Source organism: Arvicanthis niloticus, chromosome 27, assembly GCF_011762505.2.
Source record: "Arvicanthis niloticus isolate mArvNil1 chromosome 27, mArvNil1.pat.X, whole genome shotgun sequence".
Lineage (NCBI taxonomy): Eukaryota > Metazoa > Chordata > Mammalia > Rodentia > Muridae > Arvicanthis > Arvicanthis niloticus.
In genome coordinates this window covers 18,442,252-18,464,007 of record NC_133435.1, presented here as the reverse complement: position 1 = coordinate 18,464,007, position 21,756 = coordinate 18,442,252, and the positions used below count along the sequence as shown (strand labels likewise).

The 21,756-nt window shown below is 39.0% G+C and overlaps 1 protein-coding gene across 4 annotated transcripts in view; it reads right to left on the bottom strand.

The window, feature by feature from the left end:
* Positions 1-301: 301 nt before the first annotated feature.
* Positions 302-21,756, bottom strand: part of Rfx7 (regulatory factor X7) — a 76,855-nt gene continuing 55,400 nt past the window's right edge. For all 4 annotated transcript variants that reach the window (XM_076926266.1, XM_076926267.1, XM_076926265.1 and 1 more), the window contains 5 exons: positions 15,414-15,530; positions 12,563-12,647; positions 11,544-11,751; positions 7,748-8,043; positions 302-6,660 (listed from right to left, as the gene is read on the bottom strand). In XM_076926266.1, the coding sequence (XP_076782381.1) occupies positions 3,391-6,660; positions 7,748-8,043; positions 11,544-11,751; positions 12,563-12,647; positions 15,414-15,530 (3,976 nt within the window). In that variant the 3' untranslated portion in view covers positions 302-3,390. The remainder of the gene's footprint in view (positions 6,661-7,747; positions 8,044-11,543; positions 11,752-12,562; positions 12,648-15,413; positions 15,531-21,756) is intronic.

Genomic DNA, 21,756 nt, shown 5'->3' with positions numbered 1-21,756 from the left:
CTGGTTCAAAGATCAGGTAGCTGAAGTTTCTGGTATCTTCTGCCTGCCTGTAGAGCCATGGCCTATGTTCTTACTTACAATTTCTGTACACGTGAACATATCTGGGACTTGATATTTCCATTTTTGTATTTAATGCTCCTGAAATACAGCAACCTAGATAGTCCTCAATTTGACATCTGAAATCAACCATGTGAAACAACAAAAAAAGACATGGCCTTTTGGATAGCATAAATTGTATGCCATGTACCACTTGCTACAAAATTCAAGTGAGCAAGAGTTCCAGAGAATGGAGAGACAGAGCTGTCATTTCTTTTCGGTCAGCAGAGACGTAGCACATTTTACCTTGTATTATTTTTATACCCCTCCCCCATTTCACCAGTTCAAGGAAAATACAGCATCATGTACATATTTATAAAATGGCAAATTGTCTATAAAAATACATCCCATAAATCATCTTAACATCCAGTCAGTTATAATATAAAATGTTTTTAATTGTTTTTGAAAACATTTAAAAAACAATTTGAGCACTTTTAATAAAAAAAGAGAACTGAAATGCTACTATGCGATGCTCAACTACTGTAATCTCAGCAGGTACAACAGACAACAAAGCACCAGGGTCTGACTCTGCACTAAAAGGAAACATACAACAGGGCTGGCTTTTGTCACCTCTGGTGTAGTAAGCACACTGTAGTACAAGACTGTTATCTGAACCTCAGATGCACTGCACAAAACACGCTCCTTCTTTCTCAGTTCAAAAGTCAGTGCTTATTGCAATTATATGCAAAATTATTTACTTCATGAAGTCTTATCATGATAAAACAGTATGCAAAAATGTTTTAAACATCAAAACAATGAAAAAAAAATCCAAAGAAAAGAACATATTCAACAACTAAGCAGAATTAGTAAACATTAAAAAAGCAAAATAACCTGTGAATAACTATGCTCACCTGGTTAACACAGAGCCAGTTTCAATACAGCCAAGAGGGGAAAAAAAGTGGTTACAGGATTACCTAGTACTGTACAAGATAAGTCAAGAACACTCATGCACATTTTGTGATCATGTATTAACATGGTGAAGCAAACTAAACTTAATTCTTCCTGCTGCAATATTCTCGTGTAAGAGAATAAGAAATAGAAATATCTCATTGAGATCAGTGCACATTGCTACATAAGACAATTTCATCTGTTACTTTGATGATATTTTGTCTTTTCATATTTGAAACACATTTAAAAATTTTAATCTGTGGACTGTACTGGTTGCATTTATCCTAAGAGATGTGCCTACCACAGGTTCAACAAATTTAGTGCAATATATGAACCCCAAAAAGTTTGCTGGACGAATTCAGCCAAATTTAAAGAGTTTGCTGCAATACTGTACAGGGGGCAGGGGGTAAAAATCCTCCAGTCTCTATACTTTTTTTTTTTTTTTATCAAAAAAAGATTTCCATTATTTTTATATTAGTAGGAAGCTAACAATGTAAACAAGGGATTAGAATGGCCTCAAAGTCTCCTTTTCAGAGTATCTCACTGAGAAAGGCTCCCATCATTTGTTAGAAGAAACCACACAGTTTCCTTTGGGTATTACATACTTTGGTGTGCAGTAGTGCTGTATCTCAATGTACAGTGAAGAAATAACTATTATCAAAAAAAAAAAATCTAACAAATCATTAAATCAAATTAACAGCAAACACACACATATGCCAGTAACTAGGACATATCCATAGATAAACCTCTGAGCCAACTCTAGCACCATTGATTTATTAGAATATGTTAATACCCTACTTTCAAATCTGCTGAACAATGGACCCTTATTACATTAACCCTTCTATCATATTTGTTAAATATTCAGATTGTAGTCTTCTGATTTATTTTTGAATTAAGGTAAAAGAAAAGCTTGGCTAGTCAGGAGAGTACAGTGAATGTTTTCATGTTATCTTTTAAGAACTTAAGGTTAACTTTAATATCTCTTTGAAAATTATCTTGAAACTTATATGGAGCTGCCTACTAGTTTTGTGTTAACATGGAATTCATAAATACTATTCAAAAAACAAAATGGGAGCCACAGAGAAACACTTTAAAACAAATCCTGAGTGCTTTGCTTCTTTTGCAACTGTGTCCATCACAATAAATAAATTAAGCATGTAATAAAACGCTCCTCTCTTCAAGTACTATCATCATCCCCTTTGTTTATCAGAGATATAAAGACCTGAGGCTTCAGACCTCAAGGGAAGAAATGCTTTTTGCTGGGCTTTTAACGTTATCTCTTTCCTGCTTGTTGTTTTGATCCATGATAAAACTGCATTACTACATTCAGAGAAGTGAAGGAGTTAGTCAGCAAACTGAGGAGGAAAGCTGATTACTAAAGGATACCATGGGGAAAACATTAAAAATAATGAATTCTTCAGTAGAATTTCAGTATGTACACGGAGCTGTGGTAAAGAAACAAACAAAAAGAAATCCTCTATTTTCCTTCTAACACTCCAATCTCAGCAAGCAAATAATAAAACACGAGACAGTTTTCTAACATGCTTGTACTTCTTCTATTAAATCTTAATGTCTTGTGTGTGTGTGTGTGTGTGTGTGTGTGTGTAAGAGATGGGGAGGGGAGGGAAAAAGAGAGGAAGAGGGAAGAAAGGAGGGGGAGGGAGAGAGGGAAAGCCAGAATGCATGAGCTGGACAGCTCCATTTTTAAAAGCCACCTTCTAAAACTGGACTAATGCAATGTCACAAATAAATGGCTACTAGTTTTCCTCTTAAAAATTTTAGTGCAGCTTTTACTTTCCTTACATTAACGTTTATTTTCCATTATTTTCTCCTATGTAAGCCCTTCATTGTGGAAGTAAATGGTACCGAAGCCCCAAAAAGTCCTACAGAGATTTCTCATCCTACAGTAGCTTTATGTTTCAAGCTTAAACATTTATAATAACCTGAATATTTTCCCTGTTTTAAGGAAGACTCTCTTGCCTACAGTTTACCTTAGCTATGATTTCATACCTAAAAGATAATGCCAACAAAAAACAGCCTACAACTAAAAATGGATGGTCTTTTAATTTCTGTGTAGATCAACTGATGAGTTAAAATGAACTTATACAAAATAAAGACCCAGACTACTCTCGTAAAAAGCTGGATTCTTTACTAGCAAATGTGATTAAATGGGGAACATTATAAAATTTAAAACCTAATACTTGCTCTACAGCCTACTGTCTTCAGAAACGTGTCCAGAACTGAGGCAAGTCTAACCATTTCCTACTGAAGAAGAAACCACTTCTGCAGCAAACGCTTTCAAAATGTCACAATTAATAGTGTTTCTGCTGCGGGAGGCACTTCCATTAAGACAAATACAATACATATGTCTTTAGATACAGTGTGCTACATATTATAAAACACAATTTATCCCAACATTTCAACAGTAGGATGGTCCTTGCTTTCTATCCATTCAAAACCTGATGAAGTCATAGAGTTCATTGACTCACTGCAAATCTGTTGAAACAGTGGGTCATTCTTTAATTCTTCCAGTGCGGCTTCATCATCCTGTCCCTGCTGACGACCTGGATCAAACAGTAGATTTGGGTCTAAGGTGTTCAAATCATTGATGCTGCCTGAGAGGTCAGAAGACAACCTGATGTCGCTAGGGAAATCAGATGCAGTGTTGGTGAGATCAGATGCCATCTGACCTCCCAGCTGCTGGCTGGTTTGCAGGTTGTCTCCACTCAACAGGTCTTTAACAGTGCTATTGAAATCTAACTGCTGTTCTCCAATTTCAGATTGTGCTTGATTATCTCCAGGAGAAAAACTGATCTGATCGGTGCTATTACTTTTGGTGAGGTAAGATGGTGTTTGGAATTCATAAACAGAAGTGCTGGAGTCGATCATATTTTGTGAATTGGCACTAGGAAAAACAGGGGAAGTTTCCAAAATCTGAGTGAGATTCATCCGGGCTGTGTAATTGGAGGGCACGTTGTTTATTCCCAAACCTCTCACTGAATCATCATTGTCAGAATCGAGTTTACTCAACAAAACATTAGTGATTTTTTTACTGTTTGTTTGCTTCTGCAGAGCATTTGGGAAGGCTGTCTGCATCATGACTGTCAATGGAACTGACTGACTTCTTTGAGCTATGTTATTGGCACATGCATCTGTGTGAACATTTGTGAAAACATGAACTTCTGGGGTCACTGGACTTCCAAAGGGGGTTACATTAGACCGTGGGATATTAGACACAGGATAGAGGGTGCTTCCACTAAGATTCCGTTGGCGATGGACAGCAGGGCTCACACTCCGGCACCTGAAGTTGCTGCTGGCAGATGAATTAGTTCCTTTATTATCAAGAGGAGCGGGGACTGCAAACCCTTCTTGCTTGTTGGTGTTTACAGTGGCACCTTGATGCTGTACAGGAGAGACAGGAGTCAAACGACCAAAATGAGTGTCATGGTGTCTGGACTGAGACTGATATGACTGTCCAGGCACAGCAAAAGCATGAGGTTTCCTGAAACGATCTTCTACTAGTTCCTGATAGCTTGGGAGAATGCCATGACCAGAAACTGATGAATTACCAACCCCCCCATACCCATTATTCATCCATTCAAGCTTGGTTTTATCAGGGTGAGTGGCCATGGGTCTTTGCATTGGTTTCACAGGACTGCTTGAGACAATGCTAGCATCATGATATGCCATACTGGAGCTTATTGGGGTGAATGCAAATGGATTCCTGCATTCAACAGGGCTTGGAGGGACACTACTGCTGCAATTAGAATGAGGAGTACCAATGGGTGTGTGTCGGCTACTTCCTAAAGCACTATCCACAGGTGTTGTCTGGGCAAGCCTGGAACAAGGGCTCTCCCGTGACAGACTCTGAGATCCAGCAATCATTTCAGATGTTGGGGTTGGAGTTGGGGTTGGAGTTGGTGTAGGAGTGGGTGTGGGTGTAGGTGTGTGAATTGGAGTGCCATTGCTATGGATTGGATGATAGAAGTGAGTGCTGGAAGCATGCGAAGACATTGGAGCTCCTGGAGTTACTGACTGACTCTGAAGGGTCATTCCCAAGCAGTTACCATAAGAATGTGAATTATTCATTGACATCTGCTGCTCCATAAGCACCAGTTCTTCCACAATGCTATCTTGTGTAAGTTCATCATCAAAAGGAAAGTAGCTTTCATTTGTCTGGGAAACAGAAGACTCAAACTCTTTCAGTTCAGATTGCAATGGCAACTGATCTGAAGACTGTGCTTGTATTTCATTCAGCGAAGATTCTGGTATCTGGCTATGTAGCTGCTGGCTGTATGTGTCCTGTGGCATCCCTTCTAATTCCCAAACAGATTTCTCTAGATCATGGATGTCAGGATGCTCAGGAATTGTCATAACACTAACATCTTGCTGTTGCTCACAGCTAGCAGCTATGAAGTCAGAATCCTTAGTAACTTGTTGCCATTCGTTTCGATTAAAGTTGCCATCTGATTTTGATTCACGGTCCAAGAGAAAGACACTCCCTTCAAGTTTTACTTTCACATCCGGAGACAATGATGGGGATGTCTGCTGCTCCAGAACTGATTCACTGGCAACAAGAGTAGGGTTCAAGGACTGATCCTCTATAATGTGTGAACTGACACTGATTGACACCTTGTTAGGAATCTGAGCACCTGCTGTTGAGCTTTCTGTTTTCCCTGAATGTGGAACCTTTTGGTCCTTTTTAACATTGCTTTGTTTCTGACCTTCTATAGTAACTGTAGAAAGCTGTTCCACAATTGGTTTCTTTACAGGAGGCACCTGAGACTCTTGCAGTGTAGCAGACAGTCGTTTTCTTGGACTTTTAGTGCATATTTTAGGATCTTTATTTACTGAGTCACCATTAGATGGTGAGCTGGTGCTGGTGAAAGGTAAGTTCTGAGTAGCAACCGAGAGAGTAACAGTGCTTTGATTATTGCCTGCTGAGATGCCTGGCAAAATTTCATTACAGCGACTTTTACATTTGGTCCTCTGGTCACAGACCTTAGTTGTTTTCGCTTCAGTGACACCTTCATTAGGTTTTGTTACTGTTCCATCTGCATTATTTTTCTGCCCCCAAAGGGCACTAGATGTTGTCAGGGAAGCTTTAGTCCCCTCAGAGTTCTCTTGGCACTGTAGAGAATGCTCGTCCGATGAACCTTCTGGTTCCATTTTGACTTCCACAGCAGAAGTTCCCCCAGTGCTGCTGGCCCTGCACCCAGGAGACTGAAGAGAAACAACAGAACCATTCTTGATCTGAGGAATGCTCCTTGATTCCTCCGTTGCTCCAGTAGTACTGCTGACTGAGGCAGAGTGTTTAAGAGGCGCGTTACTGTTACTGGGCGTGAGGGATATCGTTGTCATTTTCACCACATTTAGAGAACTCATGTGTGACGCAGGTACCACAGCAGTTTTGATGGGACTGCTAGTAAAGAGCACAGTTGTAGGAGAGCGAATGGTGAGCGCACTGCTGTTTGCTGGCTTGGGTAAGATCTGAGGGTAGCGGTGCCGGGCAGAACGGTCCCCACCAGGACTGGCTGGAACGTTCTGAGGAGTCTTTGGTGTCTGTTTCACAGACTGCATGTGCTGAGTGACTACCTGTACGTTGAGGGGAAGAACCTTGCCATCAGGAGAATTCATCGGACTTGGTGAAGTTACTAACTGCCTTGTCCGCTGGACCTGCAAAAAGGTAGAAAATCAAAAGTCTATTTTATAAGTCTAAGATACAACAATACATATGTATAATATTAAAGGATTTATGAAGTGTTATTTTTTTTTTTTTAAAAACGGTCATTTTAGTGTTAGAAGAGAGTTCTTTTGGGTTATTTTGTAAACAAATATACTTTAACAAATATAACCACCAAGCAATATACTTATATACAGTAACACATGGGAAAAAAGTTAGGTTTACTGCCCAGTTAACAAAATACTTCATACCTATGACAAATACTTGTCTAATGAGTGGGTAAAAGAGGTTACAGAGAGAAGAGATACAATCAGGAAGAAAGGTAAGCTCTAAAGTATCTAGTGGAATCTCTTCTGAGAACACGGCTCACTCTTGGGGAGTCTTAGACAGTTCAGATTTTCCCTGGACTTAGTAACTAGCTACTTGGATAAGGAGGTCCTAGACAACACCAAGGCCTCCTGAAATCTGTCCTTAGATTAATAGTATGGCGTTAGATACTGACATTTTTAATGGAATAGCAATGCTGAAGATATGGATAATAAGAAAAATTAAGAGAAAATAACTCCTTAATAATAGTACCAATAATAATGTAAGGTTATCACTTTACTTTAGTAGGATTCACTTTCATTTGAAAAGCCCCTTCATAATAATGTTAGTTATGTGGTGGTAACCTGAACAGTATTCTACTCCTATATCTATCCAGCCAACCAAAGAAGTAGGCTCACATTAAAGTTTAAAATCATTAATATTATAATTTGATCTAGTTTAATATTAAGAAAAACATTTAGGCTCCCAAAAGTTTCTTGACCCAGCCAGGGATGAAAAAAAATTTTAATGTATTTATTCTTACTAATGTTCTGAGTTTATATGCACACTTTACAAATCTTCATCCTTTGTATCTACAGTTTTGTTTAGAGTTTGCTTTTCATTAGCAATAAACATTTGGAACGAAAGATGAATGACCAAGGGTAGTCTGGTCATAAAACCAGTTTATGACCCTTGCCATCTTCTCACCTGCTACTTCTAATAAAGTAAATGACTTCCTACCATCTCAGTAAGGCCAAACTCTAATGATATTACCGGAATGGGACTAGGGACAGCTGCCACCACGATCCCAATGGGCTGGGGAGAAAGGATCGCAGGGTTCCCATTGGGTAGATTAGCCACTCCGTTGGCTGTAGTGCCTTCTGTTTTTTTTGCTGAGGATTCTCCTGGCAATGGGGACTGTAGTTTCTGTTCTTGCTGCTTTTTTTGAATTTTCCGTTGCAACTGCTGCTTAGCATCAATTGGAGATGGCAAAGTCTTCACTTGAGGTTGAAAGGAATTACTTTCAGCTGTAGGTATAAAAGCAGAAGGCTGGGGAATTCCTTTAAGTCCTGAAAATAAACACAAAGGAAAGCTAAAACTAAACACTGTCTTTTGTGGAAGGCAGTTTCTTTGACTATGTAGCCATCTGCTGGACAAAGTGACTTAAGCCAGCACATTCTAACTCACAACTTACAAAGCAAAGTAACAGACTTCCATTTATAAACATCTGTCAACAAGAGTTTGACATCTTAAAATATGGTTTACCAGGCCAATTTCAGTTAAGTAAACAATGGCAGACAATTTTAAAAGATTATCTGTATCATAAATGTGGGAACACAAAGAAAAATACATGCCAACAGAGCATTTTTACATTTTATTAGATGCCAGCAAATTTTTCTACCCTTTTCTGTAATTAGAATGAAATTAATAAATTTTCATAATTTTAATATTTAGCCCATCAGGATAACCTAATAAATATTTGCTAAAACCACTTCCATAGCCTAATTTATGTGGGGAAAACAAGTTTTTAATCTTACCAGAAATTCACAAAAATATGAACCATTATTTTAATTGTTACTTTATGATTATTCCAGTGTGACCTAGAGAAATTAAGAAGCAGAATTTCAGGCCAGGCAGTGGTGGCTTTAATCCCAGTACTTGGGAGGCAGAGGCAGGTGGATTTCTCAGTTTGAGGCCAGCCTGGTCTACAGAGTAAAGTTCCAGGACAGCCAGTGAAACCCTGTCTCGAAAAAACCAAACCAAACCAAACCAAACCAAACCAAACCAAACCAAACAAACAAACAAAAAAGAGCAGAATTTCTTAGTAACCCTAAGGTTAAGGCATTTTGAAAAGTATCACTGAGAAAACTTTTAAAGAGTAGTAAGATAGCAGAAAAAAAAAAGCAAGATATAAATTTTAAGAAAACTAAGTATGTAATAAAAATACTTTTTACAAAGCTCATTTCATGCTCAGGAAGTGGCACTAGTTATGAAGTCCCAGTGTGCTGTGGGGGAGCGGAATAGCCTGATCTTGCACCTTGCCTTCTGTCCCTAGCCAGGCTCTGCTCCTCATCATTCTAGCAATAGCCACAACTTGGTGCGGGTCGGGGAGGGAGGCTAAGGAAGAAGAAAGACAGAGGAACCCTCTTCTGCAAATTCTGGTCAGTAATCCTTCATTTTCGATCCTCTCCTTTTCTATTACATACTGTAATTGCTGTTTTTTTCTTTGAACTCAGCCTCGCTGCTCCCTTTGGCTCTGGTTTCAGTGTTCCTCCCAGCATCTGCACCCAGGAAAGCCTCTGCCAATGGCTCACAGCTTTCTGTCTTGTCCTCTTGCCAGGGTTTCTGGACAGGAATGTTTTCCAAGCAGCTGACTTACAAAAAGGACATTTGTAACACAACCTGTCCTCCTCAAGATTGACACTGTATCCATAAAAAAATAATTTGCCCTCAAAGGATGAAAATTAATTTATCATGAACATTCTTTTAAAAATTTACTAACAGTTGAGAACAAAATTTCAAGATTGAATGTGTTTTCGGTAATGATATAATTAGTAAAAAGTTTTGTGTTCTCATATGTTGTTTATAAAAATAGAAATCACCTGTTCACACATTTAATTTTTAGTACATTTTTAAGATTTATTATTTTAAGTGTATGAATGTTTTGCCTTCATGTATGTACTTATGTGTATTATGTACATGCCTGGTGCTTGCAGAGGTCAGAAGAGGTCTTAGGATCCCCTGGGACAGGAATTACAGATGGTTGGTTGTGAGCTGCCTGCCATATGGGTCCTGGGAATAGAACCCAGGTTATTTGAAAGAGCAACATGTGCTCTTAACTGCTGAGCCATCTCTCTACTTTATTAGACTTACACCTCAAAAATTCCTTCATTCTCTTTTGGTCAACCTCATAAATAATGGGAAACAGATGGTGCTGCCTCCATCACAAAAAAAAAAAAAAAAAAAAAAAAAAAAAAATCCAAGCTCCCATCCACAAAGACATCCTTCCAACTGTTAGTGGGGATGGTAACGAGAGGTAATAGTGTTCTGAAGACTCTACACCCTTCGAAATCTTATTTTGCAAGAAGATAAGAAGGGTAGTGTGAATAACTGAAGTAACCCACCCAGTCTTTGGAGACAGGCAAACAGTATTCAAATCCTAGTTGCATTACTCATCTGGCCAAGGACAAGCTATTTCACCTCAGAGTCTGTTTCCTAGAACAAACATCACTTTTTTCATAAGCCTGCTGAGGGAATTAAGGGAGCTAACATATATGTAAGCTACTTAGTGACACACATTAGTATTACTAGGCAATACCATGCTTGTGTCTAATTAAGTGAAAAGTCAGGTTTGGTAATATACAGTTTATATTCAGGAAGGAAAAGTTGTGACTAGGAACTGTGCGAGGCTGTTGTGCTGATACTGGTTCTCAATTGGCCATAAAACTAAAAGGAGAGATTACATACACTCACGCACAGCACAAACAGTCATTCTCCTCACAATAAATGTACTGCAGATTTTAAAATATTCAGACTTAACTTAGAAGACTTATCTTGGAGAACAAGTTTCATGTTAATACTCTTCACAGAAATAATTTTCTAAGGTAATATAATTTATTCACTCTACAATCTGTCGGTAAAAGTGAATTAAGGCATTTAAAAATTTCCATTAGAACTGATATCGTACACCGCTATTCATTTAAGAATGCATCAGATAGTCCAACAATAATGTTAACTGCTAAAGTTGTCAATTTTAAAAACTTCTCTTTGAATTAAAATTATCACTTAAACTGCCTTTAAAGAAATTCTCTTACAGCCAGGTTTGGCGGAAATACCAGAGAGACAGAGGCAGGAGGATTTCTATGTTTATTTAGTCTCAGGACAGCCTGGGCTCTAGTAATAGAGGGAGCCCATCTCAAAAATAAAGAACTAACTAACCAACCAGGCAACCAAGCAACCAAAAACAAAGCTTTTTTTATTTTATAGTACCACTTCATAAAGTTTATTTTTTTATAAAACCAGGTAATCAGTCAATGGTGCTCAAAGATCATTTTATTTTCAAGATTAATTTCTGGGAAGGAGCCTAGCACATAATTTTAAAATTTAATCTTATTTTAATTTTAATATTTAACTAATCTAGATACATAGACTTAAAAATACGTATTTTCTTTACATTTAAAAACAGCCATAAAAAGGTATGGTAGGGGAATTCAAATAGGCTTATTCTAGCAGAGCAACATACAGAAGTATAAGATTAAGTTCTAGAGTTTAACAATATAGTTTTTATTTTATTAGCTTAATAAAACATCTGCATTTAGTGTGAACTGAAGTAAGAACGATTTGTTTCTTTATGGTGCACACGTGCCAGGCAGTGCATGTACAGGTCATAGAACAACTTGCAGGAGGGAGTCAGTAGTCAGTTCTCTCCCTTCACCCTTCTGTTTCTGAGGCTTCAACTTAGGCCATCAGGCTTGGCAGAAGTGCTCTTACCTACTGTGCCGTCTTACTGGCTCCCAAGCTCTCCTTCTGCTATCAGCTCTAACTATAGCAATGTGGTTAGTTTCCATACCTGCAGGTGCTGCCGCCATCACAGTCAGAGCTGCCATTGACTTGGTGCCTATATAATGGCTCTTTACAAGGAAGTGGGCTAATTCCAAGACTGTGTCAAATGGCTGGCTTAACACTTTCTGGGCCCACTCACACACAAGACGGCAAGCAGAAGAGATAACTTCATCATCAATATTTTGAAGCTGCCCAGATGGTTCAACTCCTTCCAACTATACAAAGGAAAGAGGAAAAGTTAACTTTATGAAATACTACGACTACTACTACGACTACTACTACTTATAAGGTTCAGAGAAATTAAGAGAAGTACGTTGGAGATGTATTCTTATTGGGAGATGCAAAATACATCTCTTGGATCAAAACAGCATGAAGGAGTTATTGGAAGACATGTAACAGCTTTGCACATGAGAGTGAATCTGTATAGAACAGTCAGTCAAGAGTAGGGTGAATATAGTACTTTAAATCACAGCTAAATCAAGGTGCAGTCTCCCACACCTTTAATCCCAGCACTTGGGAGGCAGACACAGGTGGATATCTGTGAGTTCAAGGCCACTGTGGTCTACATAGTGACTTCTGGGACAGACAGGACCATATAGAGAGCTGATGTCTCAAAATTAAAACAAAAAGATAGAAACTAGACACAAATAGACGTTTTTGGTATTTCTACAGTTTTCTCTAGTATCAATAAAAACTACGTTGCTTCTTATCCCTGTTTTCTTTTCTAGAGAGGTCAAACCATAGCTGTTCTACAAATGTTCCTTCCTTATGTATACAGGTATCATCAGTATATATTATGGACATACCTACAAATTAGTAATCTTAGGTCTTTATTCTCCTGAATTTCATGGTGATATAGGTCATTTTTTACTAACATCTTTTGGCCATTGTGGGTGTTTTTCTCCCCTCCCTCTTTTTTTGTGGACAATTCTCAGCTCCTGATTCTAACCAACATATTGTACAGAATGCATTCAACTAAAGGCACATTTCTCTTTATTAAAAAAAAAAAAAAAGTAGGATTCTTACCCCATCTCCAGTTTTATGAAAGTCAAGGTTGGGCAGTGTTGGCATATGAACGAAAGCTTTTTTCCTTAGTCCACTGTAGCAATATGTGATAAACAGTTAAGGTTGAAACCACTTTAAGTGGGCTGCCTATACAGAAAGCACTTGAGAAGGAACTGTTCATAAAATAAGAATAAAATCACCAGGAGATAATATACACTTTGGGAATTCGTCAATAAAAACACAATGTTCTAGCAGAAACTCAGAATACTTCAATGCTTTTAAAACTAAACATTTCTTGTAGAATGTTCAGTATAAACTGTCTTATATGAAAGGACTCTCATCTGCTACAACATTATGAACAAATGTTCCCACTATGCAGTGCCAGCCACCAGTAACAAGCAGGTCAGAGGGAAGGAATCACCAGATGGAAACCTGGCAAAGGTATAGGAAACTTGAGTTGGGGCACAGGGACAACAACTCTTAAGAGTATCACAAGGGCTTTAACCTTTATATTTCTTTTTCCACTGAAACATACAGGATTATCACTTGTAACATGCCAAAGACACATCAAGACCTTTTCTGTCTGTATTTAGGAAACCAGGCTAGAGTGGTACACCTGTGACTCCTTTAGAAAAGGGGCCTTCCTCCTTACTACCGCCTTCTCTCACTGCCACAGTAGCTAACTTAAGGCTTTAAAAAGACCATGAGCTAAGAAAGGAGGAAATGAGTGCATTTCTAATAAAATAAAGCTTTATTTTATAATCTAGGAGCAGCAAAACCCTTAATAAGTTCTCTTTTTTTAACTTGTTATTGATCCTTTGTGAATTTAACAACATGCAACCCAGTCCACTCCACCGCATTACTTTGTATCCACCCTCCACCCCTGGAACTTCCCCTGAAAAGAAAACTAGAAGAGAGAAAAAAATCTTGTGGAAGCTGTAGGGTGTCACAGTATGTCCCATAGTATACTCTTTTGTCCACATATCTTCACTTGCAGGTGTTCATTGCAATGAGTCACTGGTCTGGTTTGAGGCCTCTGGCTTCTGCTACCTCATCAATACTGGATCCTTATTGGAACTCCTTTCAGATATCCTGTGTCACAGAGGTCCTGCAGCTTTGGATCTGCAGGACCCACCCTTTCATGAACTCCAGTAGATCACAGATGGAGTAGATGTTGGGATGGGTCAATTCAAAGCTGTAGATCTGGGCCTGAAAGGCAGCTGAGTTAGTCAACTCACCAGTTTCTCCGGGACCCAAACCATCAGGGTAAGCTCTCCAGCACTGCCCTTGCTACATCACTCAGTGCCATAGCCTGCAAGGGGTGGAGTCAACTCTGCTGCTCTCATGTCCTCAGGGTCAGCTCTAATGTGCTGCCCAGTCTAGGGGCTGCTGGTGAGGGGTGGGGCCAGCTCAGTACAGTGACTCAGGTAGCAGTCTAAACCAGGGACATCTGCATGGGCTTTGGTGGTAACATTAGCCTGGGACATCAATGCAGGCCCTGGCTACCATTCAGACATACTCCCTCCCTATAGGAGCTACTGCCCCAGTGGCAACCCAGACCATGGACATCTGCTTTGGTGGTAATCTGGACCACAGATTTCAACACAGACCCAGCTACAGCAGGACCATGGCCCTAGGTGGCAGCCCAGGTAAGGACCTCACCAAGGCCTACACATATCTGCCTATTCCTCAACACCTTCGAGTCTCCAGTTCCACTTTCCCCACAATGTACGAACCCCTTGGTCTCACTTTCTCTTTCATCTTTCCATCACATGCTCTTCCACTGCAGTGGTGCCAGAGGCAGGTACTGGGTGTCTTTCTTCTGGCCATCCTAGGCCATTGTGGCCAAGGCAGGTGCTTGGGTCAATTTGTAATAAATTCTTAATTTTCATCCCCTTCTGTTTGCTTATATATTATTTCTCTGACACAAAAAGGGCCTTTTCTATGTCCTGCTTTAAAAGTTGCAAAAAAAAGTTAATACTAGTCTTTCATTACAAAATAAGAACATTTTTTTAGTGTATTATTAATATTATAATTATTTTTTAACCAGGGAGATTCCCATGTTTCTGAATTACAAGAGGGAAGGAAGATAAGCTAACATCTTTCTCCACTTTTACTGATAATTTATAAGTGCTAAATATATCATTTCTTAATTTTTATTGTTAAAGCAAAGATGATTGGATAACAACAAAATGATAAAAGAGGCTGGAAAAATGGCTCAGTGCTTAAAAGCACTTGCAACTCTTACATAGAACCTGGATTTGGTTCCTGGCACCCACATTTGAGGTTTATAGCCACCTGTAACTCTAGTTCCAGAGAATTCAACACCTTCTTCTGGTCTCTGAGGGCACATGCACACATATGTGGTACACATACAGGTGGCATACAGGAACACACACATAAATATGAATAAAAAATAAATAAAATACAAAACTTAAAAGTGATAAAAAGATAAAAATCTATCAGAATCTTAACTTACAAATCATTTGCTGGGCTGGAGAGATGGCTCAGTGGTTAAGAGCACCGACTGTTCTTTCAGAGGTACTGAGTGCAATTCCCAGCAACCACATGGTGGCTCACAACTGTCTGTAATAGGATACGATATACTCTTCTGGTGTGTGTGAAGAGAGCAATGGTGTACTCACATACATAATATAAATAAGTAAATCTTTAAAAACAGACAAATCATTTGCTATTTCGTATGCAGTCTGGTAACAGCAGGGGCTGGGGAAATAGCTTTTGTAGTTATTCTACTAAGGATTCTGAGCTGTTTATTTGTTGATTTACACTTATTTCTAAATGTAGTGGCCAGATGACCAACATTAGCAAGTGAGCCAAAACAGCTTCCTGACAGCATTCTGATAAAGGATATTTAGATTTCCCTCTAGTGCCCAAACGTCGCGCCTTCATGTTTGGAAAGACGTTTTTCATGATTTTCCCAAAGTCGGCAGCACTTAATGGATGGTAGCCAAGATTGTCACAATAGCTCCTGCAAAAGAAGGAGACCAATTCAAATATAACACAGCATGGTGTTAGTTCAATACACTTTTGGTAAAGTGAAGCAACGGATATTCCAGTAATTCAGGATAATTTATAAACCCTCACTCTGGGGAGCTGCATGTTAAATTCAGATTAAATTTGCTTGACTTCCTCTAAGGATCTACAACATTGTTTTCAATGGCATCTGGGAAATATGTATGAAATTTGTACATTAGACAGCATGTTGCCAAAACGTTTCCAACTTGGGTTGGTGAGATGGCTCAGTGGTTTAAGAGTTTAAGACTGTTCTTCCTGAGGTCATGAGTTCAAATCCCAGCAACCACATGGTGGCTTATAACCATCCGTAATAAAATCTGACGCCCTCTTATGGGGTGTCTGAAGACAGCTACAATGTACTTATATATGATAAATAAATAAAAAAAGGCTGGAGCGAGTGGGGCAGGAGCAAGAGGGAGAAGGGAAGGGGAAGAAAAGGAAAAAAAAAAAAAGTTTCCAGCTCTGGTCAAACCCTAGGTCCAAAATGAATACATATAAGCCCATCTTGAAGGGCTATGATTTATACATACATACATACATACATACATACATACATACATACAGGTACACACACAGAGAAGAGATAACTTCCAATCTCACATCATTATACAGTTAATGCCATGAGATGGCTTAAAACTTCAAAACAATGTCCTCTTTCTCCTTTTCCCTTCCCCCATGATTAAGGCAAGGTCAAGGTCGGGGCTCCTGGAGGTAAAGCTGAAGAGTAGATCTCTGTCACCAAGTTGGGTTGCCTTGATAAGGACCTAAAGATCAAGTCCTTGGAGATCCACCTATTCTCCCTGACCATTAAGGAATCCGGGATCACTGACTTTTTCCTGGGTACATCCCTACAGGACGAGGTTCTAAAAATCCTGCCAGTATAGAAGCAGACTTGGGCTGGCTAGAGGACCAGGTTCATGGCTTTTGTCACTATTGGGGACTACAATGGTCACATTGGTCTTGGTGTTAAGTGCTCCAAGGAGGTAGCCACCATCATCTTGGCCAAGCTCTATTTATCCCTGTGCAGAGAGGCTACTGGGGGAACAAGATTAGCAAGCCTCACACTGTTTCATGCAAGGTGACAGGTTGCTGTAGCTGTGTTGGTACACCTCATCCCTGCCCCTAGAAACACTGGCATTGTCTCTGCTCCTGAGCCCAAAAAGCTACTGATGATGGACAGTATCGACGACTGCTGCACATCAGCCAGAGGCTGCACTGCCACTCTGGGCAACTTTGCCAAGGCCACTTTTGATGCCATCTCCAAGACCTATAGCTACCTGACCCCCAACCTCTGGAAAGACACTGTGTTCACCAAGTCTCCTTATCAGGAATTCACTGATAATCTTGTCAAAACCCACAAAGAGAACCTTTTGTTCAAGAACCCAGGCTCCAGCTATGGCTACCACATAGGAGATTTTATACAAGAAGTATAAACAAGTGAAATAAACCTGTTAAAACAAAACTTCAAAACATGGTATGTGAACTAAAAGAGACCTTAGAGATCATCTGCACTAACATTTGTTAAGTAAGTCACACTGGTGAGGCTGACACCAAGGGCAATGAGAAGTCTCAAAGGTCACTCTTTCCCTTTGTATCCCTTTACTTTTATGAAAGCTTAGAAATGAATTCAGTTTATATAGCTCAACTTCCTGTCATGGGTAGAAACTGTGATAATTTTAAATAGTGGGTTACCTCATGTGAATACCTCCCTGATAAGGACAGCACTACTATGAGGTGGTCTATCTAGATTTTAATTTTTTAAAGAAAAATAATTTTATTATTATCCATTGGGAAATTCTAAATAATCAATGATCTTAACTCTTGGAGAATTCATAGAGTACATGCAGTCATGATTTAGAAACAAGGACTATATTACAAGCCATAGGTCATGCTAGGACAAATGAAGATGCAGGTTAGCTTACATCTCATTTTCCTGCTTTAACTGCAGGACTCATCAAGCAAAATTTGGTGTCAATTAACACCTAACTCAGCATTAGGTTCTATTTATACAAGTTATAAAAAGGTAAAGAACAAAGAATGTTCTGTTTATAGAATAACTAACTCTTAACATTCTTAAAATGATATTATTTAGCCGGGCGGTGGTGGCGCACGCCTTTGATCCCAGCACTTGGGAGGCAGAGGCAGGTGGATTTCTGAGTTCAAGGCCAGCCTGGTCTACAGAGTGAGTTTCAGGACAGCCAGGGCTACACAGAGAAACCCTGTCTCGGAAAAAAAAAAAAAAAAGATATTATTTGGTCTTTTTCTTTTTTATTTAGAATTATGCTTTAAAGACTGAAAATACAATCAATGTTTAATATGACTAAAAAGGTCACCCAAAATACATGGAATTCAGGCCTTTTTACTTTGTCATGTTATTTATAAAATAATTACACAATGTATAAGTAAATATTTAATTCTATAAAAGTAAACTAAAACATAGTAGAGAAGACTGGTGCAAGCAGTCAGAGGGTAAGTGACCAGATCTTACACCACTGAGTGCTTTATAAAAAGTATTACTTCATTTTTCTCAAGGTCTTAAGATAAAAGTTTATTAGAAAATTTATAGATAGGAATTTGTATAAAGAAGTTTAGTCTAACCCAATCTAATTCATATATCTTATGGATTAGATATTTATACTACTAATTAAAAGCTTTAAGTATGCCAGGCGGTGGTGATGCACCCCTTTAATCCCAGCACTTGGGAGGCAGAGGCAGGTGGATTTCTGAGTTCGAGGCCAGCCTGGTCTACAGAGTGAGTTCCAGGACAGCCAGGACTACACAGAGAAACCCTATCTCGAAAAACCAAAAAAGAAAAAAAAAAGCTTTAAGTACACTTGGATACTTGGGATGCAACCAAAATTTTATTATTTTTTCTACATTTATACAGAATAATTTATTAAGATAATCATTTTTCTAATTGAATCTTTACGATGTTTTTAATCCAGTCCACACTCCTAGTTTAGTGGGTCTCATCACTCATGCATTACAGATGACAACAAATTAAAAAATAGGCAAACTGCACATGCCTTTAAGTGGAGCACTTAGGAGGCAAAGGAGGCAGGTGCTTCTATGTCAGCCTGGTATACATAGTGAATTCCAGGACACCAAGCTACATAGTTAGACACTGTCTGAAAAAAAAAAAAAATGTAGGGAAGCCACAGAGATATGGTTGGATAATATTCTCTTTAAAGTGTCAATCAAATACTACATTTGTGAGGTAATCTAGAAGATAAATTTGGTAAAAGAAAATGACTATTGAAACCCCCAACATTTTTGAGGAACAATACATTGAGACTGTAGGGAAAACTCTGAAACTATCTGATATTTCCCTGTAAACAATGATCATTTTTCATATTGCTCCCTATCTACAGCAGAACAATGACACACAGACATGGCAGGGCTATGGACACTGGCTCTGGTGTCAGAGTGCATGGGTAATGTAGGTGATGGCGGCTATCCCCAAGTCTATTGGTTCCCAGGCTTGTGTTATAGTGTCTTCTAGGTTAGGTCTGGAGGTGGGAGCTGTTAGTTATCATTAAGCAGAGATCAAATTAAAATCAATTACTCTTCTGGATTTATTTGAGGTTAACTATACAACGATCAGTATGCCTAAAAGACCGCTCTGCTAGAAATTAAAGTTATTTAAAGCAGAGTTAAGTTATTGTGCATATAAATAGATAGTTACCATGCTTGACCACCTAGATGGCTGTCTATATCTAACTTGATCTAGAGCTTGCCCAATGTAAAGGTCTTTCTCTTTGGGGAGATAGGATGGGGAGAAGAAGTGGTCAAAAATTATTATAAGCAAGTATCTTGCTTTGTGAAAGTATCATCAAGATTGTATGTAAATTACAATTGCAGTAAACTATAAACTAACCAGAAAGAGTAAAGAGAAGCTGGGGAAAAAAGATGGATGGGTCGCTGTAAAAAATCCGAACAGCTCTGTACCCCATTTTTAATAGGGTTAATTTGGTTCTCTGGAGTCTAACTTGAGTTCTTTGCATATTTTGGATACTAGCTCTCTATTGGATGTCAGGTTGGTAAAGATATTTTCCCAATTTGTAGGTTGCCGTTTTGTCCTAGTGTCCTTTGCCTTACAGAAGCTTTTCAGTTTCATGAGGTCCCATTTGTCAACTGCTGATCTTAGAGCCTGAGCCATTGGTATTCTCTTCAGGAAAGTTTTCTCTGTGCCAATGTGTTCAAGGTTATTTCTCACTTTCTCTTCTATTAGATTTGGTGTATCTGGTTTTATGTGGAGGTTTTTGATCCACTTGGCTTGAGCTTTCATTCTACAAGGAGATAAAAATGGATCAATTTGCATTCTTCTACATGCAAGACCGTCAGTGAAACCAGCACCATTTGTTGAAGATGCTTTCTTTTTCCAAAAAAAGATCTTAGTAGAGATCAAGTGAACATAGGTGTGTGGGTTTATTTTTGGGTCTTCAATTCTATTCCACTGATCAACTTGTTTGTCTGTATACTACCAATACCATGCAGTTTTTACCACTATTGTTCCGCAGTACAGCTTGAGGTCAGGGATGGTGATTCCCCAAGAAGTTCTTTTATTGTTGAGAATTATTATTATTTTTATCTATTCTGGATTTTTTTGTTATTCCATATAAAGTTGAGAATTGCTCTATCTCTGTGAAGAATTAAGTTAGAATTTAGACAAGGATTGAGTGCACTGAATCTGTAGATTGACTTTGGTAAGATGTCCATTTTTACTATATTAATCCTACTGATCCAAGTGCATGGGAGATCTTTCCATCTTCTGGTTCTTCGATTTCTTTCTTCAGGGACTTGAAGTTCTTGTCAAACAGATCTTTCACTTTTTGGTTACAGTTACACAAGACATTATATATTATCTGTGCCTATTGTGAAGGGTGTTGCTTTCCTAATTTCTTTCTCAGCCTGTTTATTCTTTGTATAAAGGAAGGCTACTGATTTGTTTGAGTTAATTTTATATCCAGCCACTTTGCTGAAATTGTTTATCAGGTGTAGGAGTTCTCTGGTAGAATTTTTGGGGTCGCATGTATCATATCATCTGCAAATAGTGATACCTTGACTTCTTACTTTCCAATTTGTATCCCTTTGACCTCCTTTTGTTGTCTAATTGCTCTAGCTAGAAATTTGAGTACTATATTAAATAAATAGGGAGAAAGTGGGCAGTTTTGTTTTGTCCCCAATTTTAGTGGGATTGCTTCAAGTTTCTCTCCATTTAATTTGATGTTGGCTGTTGGTTTGCTGTATATTGTTTTTATTATGTTTAGGTATGTGCCTTGAATTCCTGATCTCTCCAAGACTTTTAAAATGAAGGAGCATTGTATTTTGACAAGGGCTTTTTCAGCATCTAATGAGATGATCATGTGATTTTAAAAATCAAATAACCCAATTTAAAATGGGGTACAGAGCTAAACAGAGAATTCTCAACTGAGGAATCTAGAATAGCTGAAGGGGCTCCAAGGACTCAATGGGGATGACACTAGCAGGAATACCCAACAGCAGGGAGACAGAACCTGAAGAGACCACATCCAGTAGATAGACATGGCCCCTAGTGGAGGGCTGGGGCCACCTACCCATTTCAAAATGTTTAACCCAGAATTGTTCCCTTCTAAAAGAAATGCAGCCACAAAAAAATGGAGCAGAAACTGAAGGAAAGGCCATCCAGAGGCCATCCCAACTTGGGATCCATCCCATCCATAGATACCAAACCCTGACACTATTGCTGATGATGCCAAGATGTGCTTACAGACAGGAGCCTGGCATGGCTGTCCTCTAGAGGCTCTGACAGCACCCAGACAGATGCAGATACCATTGGACTGAGCTTGGGGACCCCCAATGGAAGAGGTTTTTTTTTTTTTTTTTTTTTTGAGACAGGGTTTCTTTATGTAGCCCTGGCTGTCCTGGAACTCACTCTGTAGACCAGGCTGGCCTCGAACTCAGAAATCTGCCTGCCTCTGCCTCCCAAGTGCTGGGATTAAAGGCGTGTGCCACCACTGCTCGGCTCCAATGGAAGAGTTAAGGGAAGGACTAAAGGAGCTGAAGGGGATTGCAACCCCATAGGAAGAACAAAAGAATCAACTAACCAGACCCCTCAGAGCTTCCAGGGACTAAGGCCACCAACAAAAGAGCGTACATGACCCAGTTTGTGCTCCTGTTACATATGTAGCAGAGGACTG